The 27,083-nt window shown below is 36.2% G+C and overlaps 2 protein-coding genes across 2 annotated transcripts in view; both read left to right on the top strand.

Annotated features, from left to right (window-relative positions):
- Window positions 1–27,083, top strand: part of tox (thymocyte selection-associated high mobility group box) — an 839,643-nt gene that overhangs the window by 172,766 nt on the left and 639,794 nt on the right. The gene's annotated exons all lie outside the window — the stretch shown is intronic.
- On the top strand, window positions 935–26,137 carry col15a1b (collagen, type XV, alpha 1b). Its single transcript, XM_043259791.1, is given in 49 exon segments — window positions 935–1,293; window positions 4,434–4,520; window positions 4,523–4,932; window positions 4,934–4,951; window positions 4,953–4,982; window positions 6,905–6,979; window positions 7,157–7,246; window positions 8,640–8,748; window positions 8,867–8,907; window positions 9,057–9,108; window positions 9,111–9,235; window positions 9,385–9,411; window positions 10,833–10,895; window positions 11,023–11,100; window positions 11,498–11,560; window positions 11,676–11,807; window positions 13,439–13,492; window positions 13,579–13,614; window positions 13,837–13,974; window positions 14,516–14,578; window positions 14,738–14,773; window positions 14,991–15,009; window positions 15,012–15,031; window positions 16,032–16,094; window positions 16,314–16,349; window positions 16,546–16,629; window positions 16,710–16,775; window positions 17,092–17,127; window positions 17,686–17,748; window positions 18,231–18,317; window positions 19,066–19,101; window positions 19,189–19,242; window positions 19,346–19,382; window positions 19,463–19,542; window positions 19,664–19,705; window positions 20,311–20,335; window positions 20,428–20,502; window positions 21,179–21,204; window positions 21,756–21,784; window positions 21,786–21,852; window positions 21,971–22,115; window positions 22,296–22,351; window positions 22,457–22,582; window positions 22,689–22,790; window positions 23,577–23,639; window positions 23,729–23,926; window positions 24,039–24,154; window positions 25,115–25,256; window positions 25,259–26,137. Coding segments are annotated over 49 exon segments (3,948 nt in total). The 5' UTR covers window positions 935–1,040; the 3' UTR covers window positions 25,334–26,137.

Here is a 27,083-nt window from a genome sequence, read left to right as displayed (position 1 = left end):
AAAACAGATTCAGTGTTTTTAAAAATTAATAAAAGCTATGAAAAGCAAACTCTTTTTATTAACCTTTGCTGTCTTTGCTGCTGGCCTTCAATGATCCAATTTAAAAATACTAATAAGCTAAAATGACTTTAGATAAACCTAACATTTGTTTTTTTTTTTTTTTTTTTTTTTTTGTGAAAGTGCTGAACTTTTCTTCTATTGCTATTTCTATACCTATTGTTCATGCATTCCAGAAAGGATTGTTTGAGCATTTTGAATTCCTTCAGCCTGAGGCTTATTCGTTTCATTTTTGTTGTAAAAGTACTTTTATATCTGCCAAAAATAGCAAAAAGCAACTTCAGGACCAGATAAGATAAAGTAACACAAGGCATTACTTTCCAAAAAAGTAAGCAGCACAATTAGTTTCTTGGGAATAACAGTATATTGTGATGCATTACTTTTAATAGTAACTTTGCACAGATTACAAAAGATCTCTGTTTCAAAAAATGCTGCTCAGTTAAACTTGCTCTGCATCAAATGATCCTGAAAAAAAACGTATCATGGTTATAAAAATACTTTAAAAATTTACAACAAAATACAACCAGCATCCATATGAGTTCTTATGGAAAAGTGCTGCTAAGTGTGTCTTTACTTGCGCCGTATGTGCTTTATAAACTGAGAAAGAAAAACATTTAGTTTTCATAGCTTCATAGCTGCACACCGTAAAATCTTCACTTTTTTTGCAAACAAACCACATTGCCATGGGCTGAATCTTTGTCAGAGGTGGTAATTGGTGGAGAGGATTTAAGGAGGGTGCTGAGGCGGGGGTCAAAGGCTGTGCATTCTCCCCTCTGTGTGTGCTCGACAATCCCATTATGATGGAGTAGAGGATCGGACATTTGGCTGCCCCGCTGAATACCAAAGTCTGCGTGGTGCGTGGGGTACAGAGGGGGTCCCAGGGGGTACAGAGAGGAGACGTGCGGGAGGAGCGACATAGCGTGCTCTGGCCGTATTGCAACTGTGGACCACGTACACTTATCTACCTCGCTCAGCCAAGCAGCATGGCGGCCCCGGTGCTGCCGCTGACCTGTCTGGTGCTCCTGAGCCTGGTCAGTCTCTCCTCCCAGATCCAGTGGTTCAGGTTTCTGTGGGTCCCAGAGACGACCTCACCAGCTCCTTCTGCCACTACACCTGCACCCACCACTGCAGCACCGGAGGAGAGCACAGCCCCTGTCTTCCCAGCCTCCCCTCCTCTGCCCACAGAGGGATCGAGCGAAGCCAGAGCTAAGAAACCTCTCAGAATGTGGAAGAGTGGTGAGTGTCGCTCAGAATGAGGAATGAGGGAAAATAGGAAGTTTTGAATCTAAAGTAGTGGCCGAAGAAAATTGCCATCACAGATATAAATAGCATTTTAAAATATGTTGTAAAAGAAAACTGTTGTCTTTAATTCAAAGAGTAAATAGTAATGTATTTTTGATCAAATAAATGCAGTTTTTGTGAGTTTGCAAAAACATTGCTTAAAAAACACTAGGAAAATGAGAGTCACATGATCTTTCAGAAATCAAATATGCTGATTTGATGCTGTCAGGGTTGAAACGACTGCACTGCTGAAGCGTTATTGTTAAAACATTTTGTTAACAGCATGTAATTGAAATATGTTTTTTAATAGTGTAAATGTCTATACAGTCTTTAGTAACTTTTTACTTCCTTATTTACTTGTCCACTAACTGTCATGTTGTCATGTTATGTTATGCTATGTTATGTTTTAGCATGAGTATAACATCAATCTCATTAATTATTCATGCCCCAGTGCATGATGGGAACACCAGTATCAGAAAAGTTAAGTAGGTCATACTTAATTTTAACATTTATTTTTAGCCTTTAACTTCTACAAGCTTAAATTTAGTACCAATATAGAATTTATTTACATTTTTTCATTTTCTTTTTTATTATTGACTTCTTATTATATGACTTACTTTTCATATAGTAATCACTTTTGTTTTTCTGTAGCATTTACTACCAGAATTGTTTTTATCAGTAAGTATTTGCAGTCAGCAGGACGTTTAAACTGCACTATAGTGGACTGTGGAAATTAACGTTGCTATATATTTTTCCTGCAGGACGTAAGATGTGTTTAATTACCGTCTTATTAGTTTTAACTCATCCAAATGTCGTTTGGGTATAGCTATGTGTTTGGACCATTACTGAGATTATGGTCTACCCATGAGTCTGGCAGATATTAAAGTGCAGCTTAACTCTTAATGTTTTCTAATTGTGCTATGCCGTTGTGTGAAAGAGATCAGCCTGGCGGTGTTCAGTAAGCCCACTTTTCTCTGAGAAAAACACTAAATCCCTATCACATGATATTATATTAATAGGATTAGAAGCAGGAGGTTTTGGGGAAATTGGGGTCGCTGATGGAGCATCAATTGCAGGTCCACCTGCTGATTACAGGCAGAAAGATTATGAAATGAACCCTGGGGTCTAAACGTGTTTCTTAATTAATATCTCATTCATCCCATGACTTCATGCAGTCGCTGAAGCACTTGTCTCTTCAATGCATTGGAATGTAATAGAAGTGTAATTTGAGATCTCATAATATAATTTTTCTAATGTATCAACTGGAGGAGATGTATTATGCACTTATGCACTTTTACTGTTTGTCACTTTGTGATGTTTGAATGCGTATACTGTAGTATTTTTTTTCCTTTAATTTTGCTTTGCACCACTGTGTATTTTCAGCACAAATTTCTGTGACCTGTAATTAGTTTTATATGAATACAGTCTTCTCTCTGCTGTACTGAATGCTTAGCTGAGTTATGAAACTCTTTGTTGTCAGACAGACAGAGAATTTGCTAGAAGCCCTGCAGCCTTGTAGAGCGGTTTATTTGGCATTTTACCTCATTATTATCATTATGACTCAAGTCAGATTGAAACAGCGAACATTTCACAATGTTGTCAATCTGCAGAGCCTTTGGCAATGACCCGGCATGAACTAATGACAATGTTTTACTGTCTTCCTAGAAATACTATATGGAATTGCAGAAAAAGAATGCAAAAGATACATTACTTGATTTTAGCTCTATTTCAAAATCTTTGCAAAGAGGCAACACCTTGTTATTTTTATAGTTTTAACTTTCAGAACAGACTCCAAACAAAACATCAACAATAACAAAGAAAAAAATTATACAATAATGCTAATAGAATTATGTAGAAAAGCAAAAAAACAAAGAAGCATTCAATAGAGGGGAAGGATAACACACTAATGCCTGCATTGCTGGTCAGAGTCAACATTATGTTGTTCCAAATTGATTTATAGTTTCCAATATTTTAGATCTGTATACATGTCTTTCCGTGTGCAATATTCCGGTAAGACGTGTCAACCAGGTCTTGAACTAGAGTGCAGTGTGTGATTTGGTAATAGTATGGTTGCAGACACATTGTAATCTAACAGAGAAACAGAATACACTAATAATGGAATTTCTGGATCAGATGTGAAAACACAACCGTACATGTCTGAGAATCACACCAAAGATCATAAAGTTTTGGTCATGTCCAAATAAGATGAGTCAGAGAGCTTTCTGCAGATTTACACCTGTCACAAATAGGAGAGATAGTAGAAAAAAATTATCTGCAATTTAGATTTTGAATAGTGCAGTCATGCATTACCTTAAACTGAATTAATTGGTGCCTAGAATTAATGGAGAACGATCGAATCCCACTGAGGCTCTACTTCCATAAATCAGCCTCAATTTGTATGCCCAGTTCCTCTTCTCAAGTACTTTTCAAAAATATCTGTAGAATAACTTATTCCTTGAGAAAATACATTTACAAAATCTGAAACCAGCTTGGAATCAGATGAGCCCAGCAGTAGCCTATAAATTCAAACATTCAAAATTGCATGGTTTTCAAACCTGTTTTTGTTACAGTTTATTATAAAATGGAATGAAACAGTTTAATGAAAAATCAGTGAAAAAATTAAATGGTAATTTTATAAAATCTGTCTAACTCATATTCCAAAAAATTATGTTTTCTGAAGACGGTTTTATATTAAATTTCTTTATCTTTTCAGAAGTCTTGCAATGTAGATCATTCAAATGGACTATTTTAATATTCCTTTAAGATGGAAAGAGAGCAACAGACACAGTCAGAATTAGTCCTTTTGTGTTCCATGAAGAAAGCAAATTATATTAGTTTGCCTTGTCTTTTCGGAGCACTGCTTTTTCATTAAACATGAATTGAAACAATGGATTATTTATTTTTTATATACATGAAAGAATCTGTGAGTGAAGAACCCTGTTTCTGATCTTTAAAGCAGCACTTTTGTCTTGTTCAACATTTTTTAGACTGTATGCTTATGTAGGAGAAACAGAAGTTTTATAAATAAGAGATTATGGGACTTTATATTGTTCTTCATTTTAGTGATTCTCCTGTTGCTGGGTGTTTTATTTCAGAGCGAGGGTCCAAGGGTCACCTAGTCCTGACTGATCTAGTTGGTGTTCCTCTTCCTCCATCTGTGTCCTTCATCACTGGCTACGAGGGTTCCCTGCTTACAGTTTTGGGCCTAACGCTAATGTAGGTCGACTGACCCAATCCTTTGTTCCTGAGCCCTTCTTCATGGATTTTGCCATTATTGTCACCGTCAAGCCCTCCAACTCTCGAGGAGGGGTCCTGTTCGCCATCACAGATCCTTCTCAGAGGATCGTCCACCTGGGCTTGGCCCTGACACCCTTGGAGGATAAGACCCAGAGGATTGTACTGTATTACAGTGAGCCAGAGCTCGCAGAGACCATGGAGGTGGCTTCCTTTAAAGTGCCTGATATGACACAGCAGTGGAACCGCTTCACGCTGACGGTCGAGCACGAGGAGGTTCGGCTCTACATGGATTGCGAGGAGTACCACAGCGCCCCCCTGAAGAGAAGCCAGCAGCCCCTTAGCTTTAAGCAAGGCTCAAGGTATCTTCGTGGCAAATCACGGGCAGTACTGGCCTGGACAAATTTGTGGTAGGTCACCATTTAATATTTTTTCAGATCTCAGAAACTTTTTTCTGATGAGCTTTATAACAAACGCCTCACAAAACAGAATGGTATGTAGAAGAAGAGCTTTTGCTTTGCCTTTGCTTTCAAGTCATGACGTTTATTGACGTGTGCCTGGGGCTTCGAACATATGTACCTTTGGTAAATTGACTGGCTCACATTGAAATTCATTTTATCGTTTTATCATTTATCATCGATCCATGATTAAAAGTTGCTCAAGGTTGTTCACAGCTACCTGGAGCAAAGTAAGAGTTCAAAAAAGGCGATGTGCTTTCATTCTGGTAATGTTTACTGTGATGATAAACTGTCATGGATGGAATACTGACATGGCATTTTAATATTATTTGATATTGAATAACGTATGCATTCTTATTTTCCCAGGTTTTCATGCTTAGATTACCTTCGCTATAACTCATGTTAAATGTACATTTCTCGTACTATACATTGTAATGTTGTGAAGCCTAAATTCACTTTTAGATTTTATTGTATATTTGTTGAATGTTATATTTTATTTAGACAAAATGACATAGACTTTTCATATTGTATCGTCTTTTTTTTTAATCAAAGCTCATTTTTGACATATGTGACCACAAAACCATTCTTAAGTCTCTGGGCTTAATTTGTAGCAATAGCCAAAAATACATTGCATTGGTCAAAACTATCGATTTTGCTTTTATCCCTAAAATCATTAGGATATTAAGTTGAAAGTTTCCTACTGTAAATATATTAAAATTATAATTTTTTTATTAGTGATATACATTGCTAAGAACTTAATTTGGACAAATTTAAATGTGATTTTCTCAGCATTTAGATTTTTTACGCCTATATTTCCATATTTTCAAGTAGTTGACTAATTTCAGCCAATTATTGGAGCATACAAATGATTAAAATATTTTATTTAATAAAAAATGATTAGGTAAAACAGTATCCTAAACATTAGTCAGACCACATTTACATTCTCGACACTCAACATAATAAAATGGTTGGGTTTTTAAAGTTTTAATTTGACTTTGTCCTCTGCCACATATGAACAATTCCAGCTGAGGAGCTTTTGTCCCTCGTGTTGGTGTGTTGTGTTAAGGAGGTGTGTTGTCATGGAGAACACTTCAGGAAGGTCGAATCCTTTGTGATAAGTGGCATAATGCTAGATGGGCCTCCTTCAAGGAAAGAGAAGCAACTAACAATGAATCTCTCACATACTGTACAATTACAGAGAGAAATAATGCTACTTATAGACCTGACTAAAACCCCATAGGTCCCAGGTTCAGACTTGCAATTACTGTCGTATTCTCCTGTTATTTGCACAAGCCAGTTTTGTTGTTGAGCTTTTGTTGCTCAAGTCTCCCTTCAGAGGTGATGCTGATGAAATTTATTGTGTTAATATGTGTTATCTGTAACGGTTCTAATTGAGTTTTGCTTGTCATTGTTTTATGGTTGTTTGGACTAGGACGTTTCTTAATGCCTTTAATAATGAAAGTAGCTGATGGCCGTCATAAATCCCAGCTGTACCTGAATGAAAGTGTGGCTTAATGAACCCATTAAATCCTAATGAGTAAAGCAGGAGGTGCTTCAACAGAAAGCCTGCTGATAATTGCACAAAATTTATTACCTTCCCTTAAGCGTTTCTGGCACATCACTAAGCGCTGGAAGAGTTTGTGCTGCTGTACTCATGAACGCTGTCTACTGCTGTTAGAATGAAAACAACCGAACAGATCTCCTCCTGACAGTAGTTTACAGCTCCAGGCAGCACTTGTGTATGAACATGATTAACCACTTGGCATTCTGCAAATATACACAGCAATTTAGTAAACAAACAATATGATTTTGCATTAACCGGCCGAACAACAAAACCTTTTCTTCCTCTTACCTTGTCTTTCTTATTCCGTCAGGGGTCTATTCAACAGCTGGTAATAAAACCGGACCCTAGGGCGGCGGAAGAGCAGTGTGAGGAGGATGACCCCAGCGTGAGCGCTTTTCATTACTCTCTCGACCCTGTTTGTGTGATTTGTCTTGTAGTATAATTACACTGTTTACGCTGTTTTATTGATGCAAATTTGAGATAGCAAAATGCACGCTTGGGCATGGTTGTAGTATGGCTGGCACTCCTCTTGTGGTGGAGTTTATCGTGATGCTTTTTGCAGTTGCAGGCCTCCGGGGACAGAAGTGGTGATGGTGATTATGATGATGAAGAAGAACATGGGAGACATGAAGTGATGTTCGGTCAGACAAATGTAAGAGAAGACAAGGAAAAGGTTTACATTAAACCCTTACATGACATCTATTAACCCTAATAAAATTAATATTTCTATCAACAAGTTAGATGGTATTGCCATGTAAATGTGTTTAATTGTTTTAAAATGTGGCATTTATTAAAGCCATACATTATCCAGGACCGTTATACCTTTTACTGGTTATGTGTTATATGCCTTCAGAAAGAATTCGTTAAATTGATCAAAGGTGTTATACTGATACAAAAAAAATCTTTTGAATGTAGTTATTCATCAAAAATCATTAAACAAAAACAAAATCTACATTCACAAATGAATGAAAGAGGAAGATGAGCATTAATCATTGTCATATTTGTTTTGTCTTGTTATGTGCGTGTTTGTAGTCAATGTAATTATATCTTTATTGACGGTATGCTTTATTTATCTTTGCCAAACAGGAAGCGAAATGATTCATTCTCCCTCTAGGGAGTTGCGTTTAGTTCTATTCAGAGGAATCAAAGAGTTTAAATGTTCTCTCACAGAAACACATGATAGAAGAACACCATTTATGTATACACACTAATGCAAAAACATTGCCGTTTTAGTTTTCTCTTTAAATGTAAAGAGAGGACTTTTTTAATGCTAAAGGGATAGTTCACCCAAAAATGAAATGTATGTTTTGCTCGGAACAGATGTTTTTGTAGGATGCTCCATCTAATGAAAATGAATAGGAAGGAGTTGCTGAGCTCAAAAATATACACTAAATACAGCGTATAACACACTTAAGAAATATGACAGCTTTACATTAAAAATATATATATTCGAACATGGCTCTCTAAAACATGTAATGGAAGGGGTGGCATTAATACCATCAAGAGACATGAAACCCAGTTACAAAGCTGCTCTGATGTAATGCATTGCAATGCATGACAGGAGTGAACCAAGACGAATTATTTCCCAGCCAGGGATTCACCAATTTTTTATATATATTATTAAATGATAAAAATGATTAAAGTCTATTGCAAGAATGTAATGTGTAAGTTGTTGTGAAAATACATTACATTTATTTGTTAGCATAAATATCAGAGGGCACTTCAAGAAAAAAGAAATAGTTTATAGAAGTTCAGTTGACCAACAAGGTTGGAACCTGTGGTTTATTAATCACTCTCACGTGTTAAATCTCAGCTCAACCAGCTCAGATCAAGTTTGTCCTAACAATGGAAGACATGGGTCAGTTAGGAGTGGTAGCAATTTTTGGAAACCTGCCATTCAGTGTGGTGCCACTAATAACTTTAATGAAATAAAGTTTTTTAAACCATGCCAACAAATAATCTTAATAAATAGAATGAGATGTGTAGTTTACATTATTATAGCGAATATATTTTATAAGAATCAGTTGATGTATTATTGCTTGCAGGCACGTAGACCGACCTATCCTGTCCAAGCTCCGCCCACTGTGCTACCAGACATGGACGAAGGAGAGTTTTCAGGACATGTGACCCCTATAGATGAGAGGCTGCTTAGAGGTGAGAGGACACTTTAATTAAGATAAAATAATTACAATTAATACTATTATTAACGTTAATTGTCTAGATTATAGTATTTCAGCAAACTAATGTTAATATTGTTTGTTGATCCATTCAGGGACCTATAAAACAGATGAAACCGGGCAGAGTACAGGGGATGTAAGTATTAAACTTTATTTTCTGTTATAACAAAAAAATGAATTCTTATCTTTGAATGAACTGACTTCTGCTCTTACAGTGTGGTTAAAATGGCATTATAATACTGCCTACTCAAATAAAGATTTATAGTATCTCTTGAACTGTCTCAGGGTTCTGGCCAGGGCAAAAAGGGGGAGCGTGGAGAACCTGGATCTGCAGGCCCCGGGACCCCGGACCTCCAGGACCTTCTCTCCCACCCACACATTCAAGTCAGCCTGGACAGAGAGGCCCTCAAGGCCCAATGGGTCCACCAGGAAGACAAGGCAGACCAGGAAAAGATGGACAAGCTGTATGATCATTTCCTTATGATGATGAGACAGTATTGACAGTATTTTTTGACACTATGTCTAACCCTTTATCTTTAGTACTATATACCATTTAATGTCTTATAGATTGAGTGAAATCCAATTTTTTTAACCGCTTGTCTATGTTTTTCAGGGACGCAAAGGTGAAGAAGGAAAAACAGTGAGTAATAATTTGCTTGCATACGGACAGGTTTAAAATACTGGTATGTGTGCAGATGAAGGACAGCACATTCAGTACAGTGTCGCACAAAGTTCAATTGATACATCAGCGTTATTGTGCACAAATTACAATTGTTAACTGAATCATCCCTTTTAGAACTCAAAAAAGAGACTGTACTTACATTTTACTCCCTGTTTGTTAGGGATAGGTTTACAGGTATGTTCATTGTTACTTATAATAATTATTACCTAGTTGTTGTAATTACAATAAAAGTACATAGTATGCAGGCTACATGTACACGCAGAACAGGACTGAAATTACATTGATACCCAAAATGATCAGATGACACTCAAATAGAACAAACAGGTTCTTCTAGCATTAAATTTGAAGAAAAGTAAAGGCCCTGATATATTTCAAATAAAGTTCTTCTTCATTGTGAGTTTGAGGACAAAAAGACATTTGAAAAGGCTGAGTGACGGTATACTGTTTCCAAAATATTGTGACATTGTGGCGGGCTGTAGATTAATGTAAACTTGACTCTCAGCGCTATTAAATAGCCTACAAATTTGATAAAAACAATTAAATGTATACCTTTTAAATTAGATTTGAAAGAAAAATAACAGCAGCAGCATGGTGTAATATTTGCCTGCTACCTTTCCTTTCATTCTGTACATGGCTTTGAAAAACTTGCATCTGATGTCTCTCTGCATCACTCTGGGACAGTGACACAAGCTTTGGTGTAATTTATTAGCTTTCGCTGAATTTTTAAAGTCTCTCTGACAGCGATCATACAGGTGTGGATATATCTGTGGCAGCTCAGCTATATAGTGACTTGGAGATGCCTGACCGCATCACAGAAGGTGGAGTTTCAGAACACGTAACCGTCTCGGACCAATGGTATCTCAAAGGTGTTTTGGTATCTCAAACGCACTCCTAGAAAGTTTGCTATGGTGAGCTGATTGAAACCTCCAAAATAAACTTGAAAACAAAATTTCTTTCATTTTGATTGAAGTATATCAGGGCCTTAAGACTTCCTGTGATGTGTGAACCAAATAAAATTTAATTTGTATTTTTTTAAAAACTTGATAGTTTCAAATCGAACAATTTGTTGTTCACATCCCATTTATGTCTAATTTGCTGAATTTGAGTTTAATCCACATTATTTAAGAGCAGACATGGCCTTTTTTTAACTTGAATGTGCTTCCAGAGTCAGCCACTTCCAGTTATTTTAGATGTGCAAAAATAGTCTTGATGCTTAATGTGTCAAACAGGTATTTGTTATATTTTGTTAACACACTGGTTTGTTGCATGTTACTGCACTTGTTATTTACTTTCAAGTTGAAATTAAAGAGGATTGAATGTAATAGAATTTCATGGCTTCATCTGTCTCTACATCTTAATAGAATGTCTCTTTAATGCAGGGGCAGAGAGGACCTCCAGGACTTCCAGGATTACCTGGAGAATCTGGAGTCAAAGGAGAAAAGGTGAGGGCTAATGCAGCTGATCTGCCTCCCAAACGTGTGATTATCCACGATGCCCCAGTATAGCCAGAACACCTGGTCTGTTGTGTTGCTGTTTTTTCAAGCTCGTATTTCATCTTAACTCTTTTAGGGTGATACTGGGGTTGGTCTGCCTGGTCCACCAGGACTTCCCGGACCACCAGGGTCATCCAAACCAATTAAAGTTCCAGTAAGTATGTTGCACAAACTGTTTGGCCCTAAGTGTTACTTCATGTTGGGCGGAAAATGCATTTGTTTCCAAAGCATGAGATGTGTAACTTCACTGCTTGGCGTCTGTAAATCTGATGCATTAAGTCAAGTCACCTTTATTTAAATGGCAATTTATACAATACAGACGGTTACAAAGCAGCTTTATAAAAGGACAATGACAGGACTGATGTTGCAAAATGAATCAAATTTGAGATAAATTCAAATTCTGCTGTAAAGCATCTCTAAAAAAAAAGATAATAGTCTTTTTATTAAACTTGTTTGAGTTCAATATTGGTTCAATTCAATAACAGTGTGAACTTAAATTGTCCATGCTGTGCATTCTGTTTATTAAGAAAATCTCTACATTTTAAAAACAGTATGGATTTGATGCCCTCGGCTCTGGATTTGAAGATGTCGACATTGATACAGAACGTCTTAGAGTGAGTAAATCTGCCCATGTTTTGACAATATTCTTACAGTACATACTGTACTTATTAGAATTTAACACTCAGGTTGTCACTGTATCTCACTGCAAATGATAATTTCACATTCTAGGGTCCACCTGGTCCTCCGGGGCCTCCAGGGAAACCTGGCCCACCTGGTCCCAATGGCCCCTTAGGAGCTTTGCTGCCTGGACCACCAGGCACTCCTGGCAAGGATGGGAGAGTTGGGCAACCTGGACTTCGTGTGAGTATGCTCTCTCTTCAGCTTAATCAGCTGCTGAAGAGAGGCTCAGTTTACATTTCATTACAATTCAGATCTCATCTGCTTCTCCTATTGGCCCTGTCATTTTATATGATACATATGATGTCTAATGCACTCAGACAACATGAAATGAAGCCAAGTAAAATAATAAGTAACTCAGAGCAGCAGATATATTACTCATTGACAATTCCTTCATTTCCCAGTGTTGCTAAGTGATGGTTGTATCACGACTTTTGTCTGATTCATGTTGTCTTCTTTCCTTCTCTTGATTGCCCAGCTATTTGAGGACTGGTTTAGTGGGTCTGGCACTGACTCTGGGTTTGGCTCAGGTTTTGGTAAAGAACAGGATTTCCTTGGTTCATTAAGGTCACTGAACCAGTAGGTTGGAAAAGACAGCATCTTCTCTCCAACAATATCTGCTTGTCCAAATTTTCCTGAATGCAAACTGAGATTTGAATTAGTTTACATTTTTGCATGTATTTTCTCCAGTCAAACACTTGCTATGGCTTTACATCATACTTTACTCCTTACATATAGACATATAGAGAGATACTTTAGAAGCTGTAAGATATGTGGTTCAGTTTATGTGGGAGTAAGATTTAATTGTAAAGGATTAATGAGGTATACAAACAGACATCAAAGGCATTTCTCAATAAAACCGTAGCATTTGTTGTGCAGTGTGAAAGAAAAGTAACAGTACGGGTTGAAAGGTGATGAACACACAGGTTGCATTTCAGGACAGCTTGAAACTATGCTTCCCCTTTCCGAATGTTGGAGAAAATCTGTCTTTTTATTTTAAACTGTCTGCTTGTACTAACAGCAATGGCCATTTTAATATTATGTTGAGACACAACATAATTATATACTATTATTAGGCAAAATAATGTGAACACCTGTTAGTATAGGGGTTAATATATTTTTATATTTCTTATAAATATATTTTATTTTTAACAATTATAATTATAATTATAATTATAAATAATTTAGTTTTTTTTTCTTTTCCTTGTTTTTTTTTAGTTTGTATCTCAATTTGTTCGACAATTTCTTATAAAGGCCAGGGGTGAAATTGACTTTTCAGCTTGTTTAGCTAGACTTAGTCCATTTGTTTGGTGATTATGACAAAAAGATTGCATCGTGAAGAAGAAAAGTGGGTGAAAATTTTGTGTAAATTTAAAGAAACTTTCCACAACTTCACAAAGACAACATCCAAAGAGTTGCAATTGCTAAAACTTTAATCACAGATACCTATGCGAAAATCTGCTCTGGCCAGGACTTGACTTTTATCAGTCTTTTAAGAGCTGTTTAAGAAAGAAAAGTGAGAAGCCATCATTCAGGATCTCTAAAGCAAGTGACAGATGTTTTTATAGACAATATTCAGCTAGAACCTATTTCACTAAAGGTGTTAAAATAATCAAATAGTGTCTATTTCCCAGATGTTCACATCACTTTGTCCAACCTCTGTATATAAACATATCAAAACAAAATGACATTATTTTTTTTTACTATTTTTAATATAATTTGTTTGTATAGATGCTGACTTTTATAATGTGTTATTATAATGTGGTATTAAAACATGTCATAACCAGGTGTTTTAACATGTTTGACCTTTAAAGGGGCTTCCTGGTCCGGATGGCTTAACTGGACAACAGGGTCCCAAGGGAGCAAAGGTATAAAAATGGTGTCATCTTGAAGAAAGATCTTACTCAGTTTAATATAAAAATGTATTGTTATAAATGTGGACTTTCTTTCACAGGGTGAACAAGGAATGAGAGGACCCTCTGGACCAAAGGTATCATGTTTATAACTGCACGTTTATAATGCATTAAGGTGGAGTCACATTTAACAGTGCTTGATTCAATTTTTATTTATTTCAAAAAATTTTAATTTGAATAGAAATCTGTGGAGCAGGAATCTATGGGGATCATTGAATAAGGAATTTCATATAGAATTTGGTAACAGGTTCAAGTTGCTAATGCAAATTATGTCTTTTTGTTTCATTCTTCTTTTTAAGGGTGAAAATGGTAACTCTGGCCTTACTGGTCCTATGGGACCGAGGGGTGTACCTGGACCACCTGGCATTCCTGGGCCTCCTGGGCCTCCTGGCCCACCAGGACCTTTAAGCAATAACGTCATGATGGACACTATGAAGGTTTGAAAAATCCTAACTGATAGTCATCAAATTAACAATCGATATCGCCAAAGTATTTTTCTGTTTTTAGAGACTCATTGGTGTCCAACCATGTGGTCAATAACATGCTACTGGTTCATCTAAAACATAATGGCACATGGATGCTCAGATCTCAAATGTTTCTTAAAACCTATAAATAAATACAGGTCAGGGTAGTCCAGGCTTATATTTCCTGTACTTATGGGATGATTAATGGAAAATGTGCGCCACATCGAAGGCCAAAGCAAAACAGGCTAAATTCACATGACATGAACAGGACAAGGGTCACATTCAAGTGTTTCAATTTATTCTTGGTTAGGAAATTCTTATCATTTTAAACATAGATTTGTAAATCAAAACCTTAAAAGAGCTGTATTGGTTATGAGATAATATCTATTCTTTGAGGTAGAAACTCACTTTTCAGGGTCACCACACCATTTCATCCATTCAGAGCCTTAATCATCTGAGTGGGTCTTGCTTCTATACTCATTAGCCCAAGGACATGGATGTTTTATTTTGACAGGATTTGGAGGGTTCTGGTGAAAGCGGATTGTTTCTCGGACGTGGAATTTCAAAAGGCTATCATGTAAGTGCACAAAAGCATCACTATTATGTCATCTTCAAATTTTATTCATATAAATTTCATGTTATGAATTGCATGTGCACTGCATGCTACATCGGCCGGAGTTCATTTTCTTTGTGCACAAAAAATGTGTTTGTTGAATAGACCTAATCTTTTTTTAAGGGGCCTCCTGGTCTACCTGGCCCACCAGGACCTCAGGTATGTTTATGCTCAAAATATTAAGTATGGATTTTATTATTTTATTATTTTATTATCAAAATAAAATTAATTTATCTACTTATATATTCATTAATTAATTGGTTAGGTTTTTTTTTTATTCATTCATTTATAAATTCATTCCAGTATAATGTTTTGGTGTTTGTGGGTAAATAAAAATATATTTTATTAATATGACTGTTCTGTTTTCTTTGTGTAGGGACTTCCTGGTGCAGATGGAGCCCTGGTTTGTCTGTAAAGGTATGTTACATTATATTAAAGTCACACCACATCGCTACATATAAATAGCTTCTAAACTCAGATGAGTTTTATTTCACAAAAGCCCTATTCAGACAGTAGTTGTTTGTCACGCCGATGTCTGTAAAAAAACCTGACTGGCTCCTCAATCATAAAATCCATGTGGATGAAGGTAACTTCATGTTCTAGGTGTAAGTATGTGATTCCACAGACCCAGAAATGCTCTTCTCAACTGATCAGTCACATTAATAATAGTACAATGACATCAAATTTAAGTATCACTTATTTAAATATCCTATTTTAATATAGGCAGGAGGATACACTGTGATGCATTTCAATCTCAAAATTAAGCTGTATTTTTAAAAATGTAGAAATTTGTAAAAATGCATTAATGCATCCTATTATTTATGTAAGTCCTGGCTACTTGGCTTATATACTGTATGTAAAGTATTTTAAAAATAATAATAATAAGTACATTTTTAATGGAAAAAGATTAAAAAAAGATATGGAAGATAACATGAAAATAATAATAATCCAGAAAAATATATATTTACTTTGAACAGAATCCACTACATATCTGTTGTTATGTTAATAAATGCCTATTTCAAAAGTGGTTTACAGTATTTTCATTTGAAAGGGTGAGCGGATTTCACCAAGTACGTTTAACAACATTCCAATCAACCAATCGGATCTGAGGGATTATTTTTCTGAAATGTAATTTTTAGGCTTATGATCAGGGTTAGGTGCTACTACACTCTTGTTAATAAGCTATCATTTATTAATGATTTTAGGAATATATTTTGGGTAGTGTTAGGTTTAGGGGTAGGGTTTGGGATAAGTCTATATTTTTGGTCAGTAATGTTGCAAAAAATGTTAATCTAGGATTATGTCTTTCTTGGCAAAATCATGGCAACTTACAAAATGACTTCTAGATTGCAATGAAAACAGTTACCATCTAAATATGGACGAATATGTTTCTGATCCATGCCGCTTCTCTATTCAGGGTGAACCAGGATCGCCGGGACAGGATGGAATACCAGGAATAGCTGGTTTACCAGGTGCCAGGGTCAGTCTTCTGTTTCTTGCATTTGTGGAGTACTCTGAAAATAGATTATAATGTATATGTGTCAAATGGTACAATTATTGAAATACTGAATAGTAAATAAGTATTCAAGCAAGCGATGTGTCAATTTTCAAAGTGTGCACATGAAAAAACTAAAAACTTTAGTAGCTGTGCCACAATTCATGTTTAATGTTTTTGAGGTTCTTACCATGTTGTAAACAGGGGCCAAAGGGGGACAAGGGAAGTCCAGGAGAGAAGGTATTATATTGTTTATCTAAGAATATTTTGAGCAGTTATGTGTAGTTATTGTTTATATTCTTCACACAAAGTGGTTAATAATGCATGATGCTATTCATCTCAAGCCAAAAGCTCACAGCATGCTTTTTGCTGTCTGAAAAAAAATTCACTTTGGGTGTAAAACATGCTGTAAATTGCTTTATTAATTGTGACTTAGGGTGAGCGAGGTCATGATGGACTGAGCATCACAGGGCCTCCCGGTCCCCCTGGCATGCCTGGGCCGACCATTAACATCCAGGATGTAAGTATAAAGACTGGTAACCTGTTTTGCTGCTATGTTTCGCTCGAGAGCCAAAAAAGATAACATTTTTTTTCCTCCAGCTCCTTCTTCATGATACTGCAGCCAAATTGAACCTCACTAAGATCAGAGGACCTCCAGGCCCCATGGTACGTAAAGCAGCTCACTGTTTTCCCCTCAAAAGCTTTTTAAGATGCAGCATGTTTAGCATGAATAGTACAAACGTCAGCTTTTAAACATAATTTTGTAAGAAATGTGTCCAGGAGCAATCGCAGCTCTAAGGATACAAAAATCTGCAAGATCTTTCCAACTCCTCACAGCACAATGCTGCTAAACGCCTGGCATTTCCACATGATCTGGAATGGGTTTGTTCTTTGATCATGCTTTGCATCTATGTCACTGCTGATGATATTTCGCTTGCTTCTCTGTGTGTGTGTGTGTGTGTGTGTGCTGTGCATGATGCAGGGCCCTGAAGGCTTGCCTGGCAGAGCAGGATTTCCTGTAAGAATGGCATTCAGTTTCTATCTGCTTTATACATTAAAAGTATTTCAACATGATATACTGACAATAAAGTTGTGAGCTTTCTTAGTGATCATATGGAGTTTCCTAAAAAAAAGATTATTTTAGTTTAGTCACTTCCCTCAAAAAAACTAAAGTTGCATCAATGCACTCACAATGGAAGGAATGGATGCTTTGGAGTATTAAAGAGCAGAAATGTGAATAATTATGAAATCTTCTGCATTGCATCCATTGTGAGCTGTAAAGATGGTTAACAGTGTTGTGGTGATGAAAAGTGGATAAAAAATGATTGGATAAACTAATTCCACTTTGCTAATTATCAGCATTTAAATCCATGATTATAGATTTTTTTTTAAAGAAGATTAGTAACAAATGTAAGTAACATTTTCTGTTAATCTGTTAATCTCAACGTATTCTTTTATATCTTATATGTTTTTGAGTAGAACTTTTAATGGGCTTAGTCTGGTGTTTGGGGTTATAAACTGGCAAACAAATCATTATAATGGTGGAAATAACTTGCTTTAATGTTGTAATACTCAGGGCCCAAGAGGACCAAAAGGTGAAATTGGGTTTCCTGGCATTCAAGGACCTCCAGGACTGAAGGTATGGTTATAAAACGTGATCATAAATAATTTGTTGCACATAATGCGGCCACATCATTGCCTTACGATTGACATGACAAATTTCCTAATGAGGTCTCATTTTATTTTCAAGTATTCATAAATCTAAGTTGCTGTCTTTTCCACTGTAATTTAGCTGTCACGTCTGATTGCTTACCATATAGGTGCTCTAAGCTGTTTTTGAATACCACACATAAAATGTTCTTACCAACTCAGAGATCATTGAAATAGGTCTCCTGAGGACTAACTCTGTGACACCCCAGAAACTCTTAACACTGCCAAGAAGAAGCCCACGCTCTCTTATGTGTTTAGGTTAGCAGAACCTAGTAGCTGAAATTGCTTACAGCACCTGAAGTAGATCATTTTACCAATTGCTCATATTATACTGGATTATAATATAACTATTTAGCAGGATTGCCATAAAGTAACATTTTATGGAATATCATTTGTTGTATTGTCTGATAGGGAGAAAGGGAGCCTGGCGTATCAATAGCTGCTGATGGATCTGTAATACCAGGCCTGAAAGGACCCAGAGGACCGAAGGGAATGAAGGTTGAACTATCTACTTTTGAGCTTTAACTTTTTGTTGTTCCTCGACACTGTTGGGCACATTACTTTAAAAAAGTCATTAGTTATAGTTACTAGTTACTACTCACAAATAGTAACTGAGTTACATTATTATTATTAAAGTAACTAATTACCAGGGAAAGTAAATATTCTGTTATTTAAAAACAATCTAATATGTCAAATAACTTGGATGTCCCCAATGTTAAATATGTTAAATGAATAAATGAACACTAAATAGAATGAATTATTATTATATAGCATTGTACATTACCGAACACTTTTTATGTTTTGTAGGACAATGTGAGAGACACCTATGAAATTCATTATTATTATAAACATTATCAACTCTCTATAGTTACCTTGGCAATAAAATCGTCATAGGAATTTTTTATAGCATTATAATATTATTTTGTTTTTAATTTAGCATTATAAGATGACTGCATATTTGTCATGTTGACTGAGCTTAGGACACGTGGTGGTGTTTAAGATATCATTTGTCTGCGTTTGCTTAACGCAGTAAGTCAAAACTCTACGTACATCACACTGCGTATGCAATAGTATTAGCCTATAATACTTTATTATAACTCTGCATTTTATTATCAGTAACGTTAACATCGTTGATTACTTGTTACGGGAAAAAGAATAACGCATTTAGTAACGCGTTTATTTCTAACGCTATTATTCCCATCACTGGTCCTCAATGGTCTGACATTGGCACTGCTGTACTTTGCAGGGAGACATCGGCCCCTCTGGATGGCCTGGGATTGTGGTAAGATGCATCTCTCAAACAAAAACTGAATCATGCATCCATAAATACAGCAACTGAAGAATATGTATGTTTTTCTTTGATCTTTAGGGGCCAATTGGACCACCTGGACAAAAAGGAGAATATGGACTTCCTGGTCGACCGGTAATTTTATTTGGTTTTGTTTTGTTTTGTTTTTTGTATGTTTATTTATACTCTCACCATCTCATAAAGGCCTATTTCCACTAATTCCTTGAAATTCTTTCAGGGCCGAGCTGGAATAGCTGGAAGGAAAGGGGACAAGGAGATTCTAGTGGTCCCCTGTAAGTGATTTTTTTCTTTGTGACATGATGCTTCCATTATGTTAAATCTAATTAAATAAAATGACTTCAATCTGTTATTAAAGGGTCCACGGGCCCACCTGGACCTCCAGGGCCACCAGGACGAGTAATTGGTCTCAATGGAGTAAGTTTGTCTTCTTATCAGATTTGCAGCGTATGGAAATTAAATATGTATGGCGCATCAAAGTGTGCTTTAACCTAAAATGCAATTTTCACAAAAGTCTTGAAATGATTCTGCTCTAAAGACAGTTTTCCCAGTTCCTCCTAGACCACACTGCAAAATACCAGTAAGTTAATGAGTGAAATTCTCTGATTAGTGGTTTGTCTTGGGGTGCGGTGCATGTTCTTCTGGCTCAGCTCCTCCCCCTAATACACTAGCCCCGCCTACTTTGCTTTCTGAGGTGTTTCTGGATTATTCCTGGGTTCATGGTCTTAAAAGCAGCATAGAACAGGGTTAGTTTTAAAAAATATCTCAATAAAATTTTTGTAAAGGGAATATTTTATTAGATTTTTTTATTATGATATATTTTGCAACTGAATAATGCCTGTGTTATGCTGTTATTTACAAATTCAGGAGTTTTTCTCCGTGGTTTTTAACCCAGTATTTCATCTCATCTCATCTGAGGCGCTCTCCTAAGCTCACTAAAGCATGTTGCATGAGCTCTAACATTTGTTGGGCTCAGCAGTGAATTCATGGTATTATGGGATTTTGAATGCTGTGTACATTTTGAAAATGTCACACTAACAAAACCGTTCACTCCTGAATATGCTGACATTAGCGGCATGGGTCCATATCCTTTTAATATTTCATATCATACAATATTTCCATCATCACTTCTGTTCTGTTCAAAATGTTGTCTAATTTGATACAAATAAAATGTTTGTCTTACAGGTCAACAACAACAATTCACAACAAGGTATATGCAGCAGATCTTAAATTTAGCAGTCTTTTGAGCTATTTTTTTATAATGATGTATTACATATTTAATGTGTTTTTGCATTTAAACAGGCAATGGAAGAGCGTCATTAGGAGTCAAAGGGGACAAGGGTGATGTGGGAAATCCTGGGTTGCCTGGAACTGCAGGTATGAAAAAAATGCTTTAAAAAATGTTTTAGGAAATTAACTATAATCGTGCATTGCATTTGTATATAATTGATTAAATTGCAAGGTACACAGTATAACAATCAACTGTATACCACTAATAAGAAGTACTTAGAAGTACAGTTGTCTGCCTTTAGAGGAGCTACAATTGGGAACATTTGTAGGGATTGTTGTAATAAAATGTTATATTAATGTATTGATTTTTTTCCCATAAACCTGTCCTTGTAATACAGATTAAAATGGGTCATTCTGGAAAAATCTGGCACATTTGACATAGATTTTTATGTATTAGTTTTAATTGAATAAATGAATGAATTCATATAAACAAATACAAAAAATAGGGTCACATTTTATATTAGGTGGCAAACTACTATATACTTATTGCGACCACACTGTATTGCAAACACTTTTGCCGCTATTGAGGTGGGAAATGGGTATGGTATGGACGGGTTTGGTGGTATGGGTTTACATAAATGAATTACAAATGTATTTACATAATGGTATTCAAAAATATGCATGTATGTAAACAATAAGTGCACTGTACCAAATGATTCATATAAATGTAAGTACACCTAATATAAGTGTCTATATGGCATTGACAGACTGTCCAATGACTAGACCTCAACAATGATCCTAATGGGGTTTTTTTTCTTCACAGTGCCTTTGTTTCCTCATAGTTATGAGGTAAGAACTTGTTCAGTATGTCAAATATCACGTGAAAAAATATCTTAAGTTTGTATAGATTCTATAATCACACTTAAATCTTAAGATGGACAACTTGCACATAATGCATGTAATGGTGCATTCATGCTGTGTCATAATTACCATAATTCCTACATGACAACTATGACATTCTACTTAGTCCTCCGACAATGTCATGAATTACGGTCAAAATAAATCAGTGTAATTTATTGGAAATATTAAATAGAAAAAAATCACTAAACTCAAGTTTGCAAGTTTACAAGTTGTAATTACAAGGATGTGAATGCTTTTTATTAGTCAGAATCGTATATTTATGTTCCAATAAGGCGTGAATGCATCATATGTGACAGGGTATTTAAACTGTTGTCTTGACAGCCTTTGAAAAAAAAAGCACAAAAAAGTTTCAAACAAATAATGATGATCAAATTTGACAAAGTAATAATAGTGATAATGAGTGATCAGAACAGCTACATTTCCTTAGTGTTGTAGTTGCCATTGCTGTTGCTGACAACATTGAGTTTTGTGTCTCTAAGGGCGCTAAAGGTGATATTGGCTACAGGGGCAAAAGGGAGAAAAGGGGATCCAGGTGTGCCTGGCCCACAGGGGCTGCCTGGGAGGACAGGCCTTGTGGTAAGTCATCTGAAAAAGACATTAGCTGAGACTATCTTTCATTTGATACAGTACATTTTGACTGAGTGGACGTCTGTCCTCTCTCATTCCATGACTAATGTGATGCTTTATGTTTTAGGGACCAAAGGGTGACTCAATTGTCGGTCCTCCTGGGGATACTGGTCCCTCTGGGCCTCCAGGACTGCCTGGTTATGGAATTCCAGGACCACAGGGGCCACCGGGACCTCCTGGACCACCAGGCGCTCCGTCTCCGTATGGCTCTGGTATCATCAAATTCCTTCTTTATCGTGACTTCAGAAAGAGAACTTTTCCAAACTTTAGATGACTAGCCGGGCACATTCTTTTTCTCCGGAGTCATTTTCAGTGACTTTATCGGGGCTTAAAACCTCTTATCAACTACTTAATAATGCACCAAAACTCTGTTTTACTTGTTTCTGTCTCAGCTGCAAGTCTTCCTGGTCCTCCAGGGCCACCTGGTGCTCCCGGCCATGGAAACCTTGTAAGTCAGATGGCACGAACCTCAGCGAGCTCATAAAAGATTAAATGCGCCTTGCGTTTTTTTTTATGCTTGTCTAGATTGTGACTGCTTTCTTGGCTTTCCCAGGTGATAACATATGAAAACAGTCAAGCCTTGATAAGAGAGACTGTTCAGACTGCAGAAGGGACTCTGGCATATGTTATAGACAAGAGTGAACTGTATTTCAGGGTGAGGGGCTGGAGGAAAGTTGAGGTATCTACTTTTCACATTCGTCCTTAAAAACAAGACTAAATAGAGAAACTTTGCTCTTTGTTGTCTGCTTATTCAAACATTTTCTGATGTGTAACTGTGTTGTTAGCTAGGAGGGCTAATCCAAGTTCGTGAGGAAAGTTCCTCACCTGATTTGTCACAAGGCCTGAGCAGACCCAGCGACCGCAGTGTACCTAGAGTTCATAGCCAGGTGGGTTATGCGTCATACATATACACTAGTCTGTGAATGTAGCTCTATTCAATTTTTTTTGAGATACCAATAAACTTTCTAATTTAGAATGAAATGATAATTATTACACAGATAACTAATACACAAACATTTGTACTTTTTACTTCATTTAAAGCTAATTTTTAGTTTATGCTTAGCTTAAGTACATTTTTCCATCTAATATTTATATTTCAACTTCATTTAATTTAACAAACATTTTTGTTTAGTAATAAGCATTCTATTTGTAATAAACATTCTTTACAGTAAGATGTTATTTGTTGTAAAATTTACGTTTTAAATTAGCTTAAAGAAATGAAATGAAAGGTCGAATGAAAGGTTCATCAAAGTTAGTATGAATAATTAAATACTAAATAAAGTACTGATAAATTATACAAAAGCTGTCATGGCCGATAACCTTGTGGCAGTGCGCTGGCATTTAGCGCCGTTGTTGCTTTGGGCTTCCCTGTTTCGAATCCCAACTTGAGACCTTTCTCAATTCCATACCCCTCTCTCCCACTTTGCTTCCTTCCTATCTGAATAAAGACATACGATCACCAAGAACAAATGAAAAAAAAATATACAAAATATCTAATATGGGCAGATAACCAATACGGTAGCGATTCCCAGTATGGTCTTAGAATCTTAACTCATCTACCATTTATCAAACCAAGAGAACTGTTATTAGTATTCTAGAATCAGTGACATTTCATTTATAATGTTGTATACTGTATTTTAATGTCTGATGTGAATATCGAATGGTCATTGCAGGAGTTGAAGAGCTTCCTGCCAGACTACCATGTTTTTCAACAGAACGCTCACTCAATGCCAGTGGTAAGGGTTGCTTAACCTTGTTGCTTTTTAAATAATTGATATGAAAAGGTGAGCGCTTTGACGTGACCTTCGGCCTTTGATCTTCTCAGTTACACCTGGTGGCACTCAATGCCCCGTTCACAGGGGACATGCACGGAATCCGAGGGGCAGATTATCAGTGTTACCAGCAAGCCCGTGCCAGGGGCCTGACATCCACTTACAGAGCTTTCCTCTCCTCTCACCTACAAGACCTTTCCAGCATCGTCAAGAAAGGGGACCGCTTCGGCCTGCCAGTGGTGAACCTCAAAGTATGTAACGGAGCGTTCTTGCAACAGTAGATTTTAATCAAGTGTGCTCTTATTACATGTAGTTTGCCTAAGTTTAGCGGTCTAAATTTAGCATCTTGTGTTTCCTCTCTAGGGAGATGTGCTCTTCGGCAGCTGGATGGCTATGTTCTCTGGTGACGGGGCTGTTTTTGATCCACTTACACCGATTTATTCCTTTGATGGACAAAATGTCATGACAGAGCAAGCTTGGTAAACATGTTTATTGAATTAATTTGTCTGCTAACCTTTTGAGTTTCTAGTTGCTGCAATATTTTGGATCCTAGGATATAACAACGTATAATCAAAGAATTTGTTAATCATAGACACCCTATTTTCTGAAAATTAAGTTCTAGGTCAAAATAACATTGGTGAAGAAAAAAAACGTTGGCGTATAAGTGAAATAATGTAATGTAAATGTAAAATAGCAGTAATAAAACAAAACATAAACAGTATAAACACTATAAACATTTAAGTCACATTTTTGTTATTTAGAAATAATGTAAAATAGTAGTAAATACAAGAAAAGCATTGCTAATCAGTGCTGTATTCCCTTCTGTGTGCTGTTTTTGTAGACACAAAGTAAAAAAATGTGACTTATATTCTGAAAACATGCATATGTACATTTCTACATATATTTAAACCTTTTGTGTTTCTAAATTAATATTATTTCTTATGAACAAAAGTGAATTACAAAAATTTTGTTACTATGGCTCAGGGCCTCAGAAGGCCGACTGGATATATATGATTAATGTTCAGAAAAATATTAATTTCTACATATATTTTAATCTTTCAGGTTATTTTAGTAATTTAGATTTAGATAGATTTTGTATATTATATTATGAATGAAAAGATTGTATACTATGGCTCAAGGCTTCAGAAACTGGAAAAATAGAAATATCTGCATTTGTCACGTGCATTTTAATCATTCAAGTTATCTAAACGTATATTATTTTTTATATTATAAACAAAAAATGAATGAATGAATTTTATATTATGGCTCTAAGCCATGTAAATTAATATTGTTTCTTATATTGTGAGCAAACGTAGGCATTATACAATATACTGTACATTCATACATATATATTTGAACCTTTTAGGTTAATCTAATTTAACATTTCTTATATTGTGATCAAACATGAATTAATAAATTGTATGTTATTATGACTCAAGGCCTCAGAAACTGGTGTGGCACGGCTCGAATACCGCAGGCATCCGAATGACAACTAGCTACTGTGAGGCCTGGCGGACCGGGGATATGGCGGTGACGGGACAGGCGTCTCTCCTGCAGACCGGCAGGCTGCTGGGACAACACTGCAGCGTAGCTGCTCAAACCACTTCATTGTGCTTTGCATTGAGAACAGCTACATCCAGAACCCTGGAAGGAACTAGAAAGCTGACAATTTTAAAGTAAAGTAATGCAGATGTAGGGAGCAGCGGTAGCTGGACTGCTGGGGGAAATATCCAATCTACTCTTTTATTAGGGAGAGAGCTCCTGCGAGAAGTTACAAGCCAGGAAAAAATGGCACTGCAATCATGTTTCACTTTTTCTCTAAGCATGATGTAAATATGTATAAATCACCCACTGATACTGTTCAAGCAACGACCCACCGTCTTCTATTAGAATACCAAAGAATACCTCAGCCAGGCAATTGTAGATGTATTTTATGAATTCACCGCATTACTCTGTGCCTTCTCAGATGACGTTAGCCCCTGCTCACAACGACTAATACAGAGTTTCTGTGTGGATTGGTAATGTATTAACTACAAATTTGAAACCACAAACATCGATAGAAAAAGATACTTATTTTTAATCAGATTAAATGGCAATATTTAGACATGAATATTTGGATATACCATATTCATATGAGAGAGTTTTGGAACTTGTTTAAATGCACTGTATTAATATTTTCTCGTTTCGTTTTCTTTTACACACTCACGGAGCTCCGGTTTTGTGAACTTGCATTTAAACTAGTATTTAAGAGAGGCGGTAAGTCTAATTTATAATGTAAAAGCAGCACATAAAACTAAAAAAGTACATACTTTAAATGGCATTCATTTTAAAAGCTGAAAGAGGCCACAACCACATTATAACTTTTCACTGTTTAATCTTTCTATGACATTTAGAAAGATAAAGTAGAAAGTAAGTAACAGTGTTGTTTATCTTCTAGTATGAAACAATAATAGAGAATTACCCTTTTCTTTTCATATTTGAATGGTGCTCAGTGAATAAATGTTTTGTTTTATAAGTGTGCTCGTCTTTTGTTATTATGGTTTAAAACAATAGACACACACACACACACACACATTCATATTTAGAAAGCATTATAAATTCTCTCTCTCTCTCTCTCTCTCTCTCTATATATATATATATATATATATAGATAGATAATTTCACTAATTCCATTCAAAAAGTGAAACTTGTATATTATATTCATTCTTTACACACAGACTGATATATTTCACATGTTCATTTTTTTTACATTTTGCTGATTATAACTGACAACTAATGAAAATCCCAATTTCAGTATATCAGAAAATTTGAATATATTGTATATAATAGTAAAATATAGAATTTTGTTCACAGAGCTCTGTGTGAAGCACATTAATAGAGAGGCGATGGGAAGGAAAAGATGTGGTAGAAAAAAGTGAACAAGCAATAAGGATAACTGCACCTTGGAGAGGATTGTGAAACAAAAGTGGACTCACAAATTCCCAAAGAGTGGACTGCAGCTGGAGTCAGTGCTTCAAGAAGCACAACGCACAGACGTATGCAAGATACAGGTTTCATGTCGCTGTCGCTATCCCTATGTCAAGCCACTCTTGCACAACAGACAGCGTCAGAAGCGCCTCGCCTGGGCTAAAGACAAAAGCACTGGACTGCTGCTGAGTTCTCCAAAATTATGTAAATTTAGCATTTCCTTTGGAAATCAGGGTCCCAGAGACTGAAGGAAGAGCAGGAGAGGCACAGAATCCACGTTTGCTTGAGCTCCAGTGTAAAGTTTCCACAGTCAGTGATGGTTTGGGTGTCATGTCATCTTCTGGTGTTGGTCCACGCGTTTTCAGGACATTTTTGTGCATTTTATGCTTCCTGCTGCTTTCAGATTTCATTTACAAACACACAGTGCCAAAGCTACCAGTA

This window comes from Puntigrus tetrazona, chromosome 2, assembly GCF_018831695.1.
Source record: "Puntigrus tetrazona isolate hp1 chromosome 2, ASM1883169v1, whole genome shotgun sequence".
Lineage (NCBI taxonomy): Eukaryota > Metazoa > Chordata > Actinopteri > Cypriniformes > Cyprinidae > Puntigrus > Puntigrus tetrazona.
Note: the sequence above shows the minus strand (reverse complement) of the source record. Positions and strands in the feature narration are given on the sequence as shown.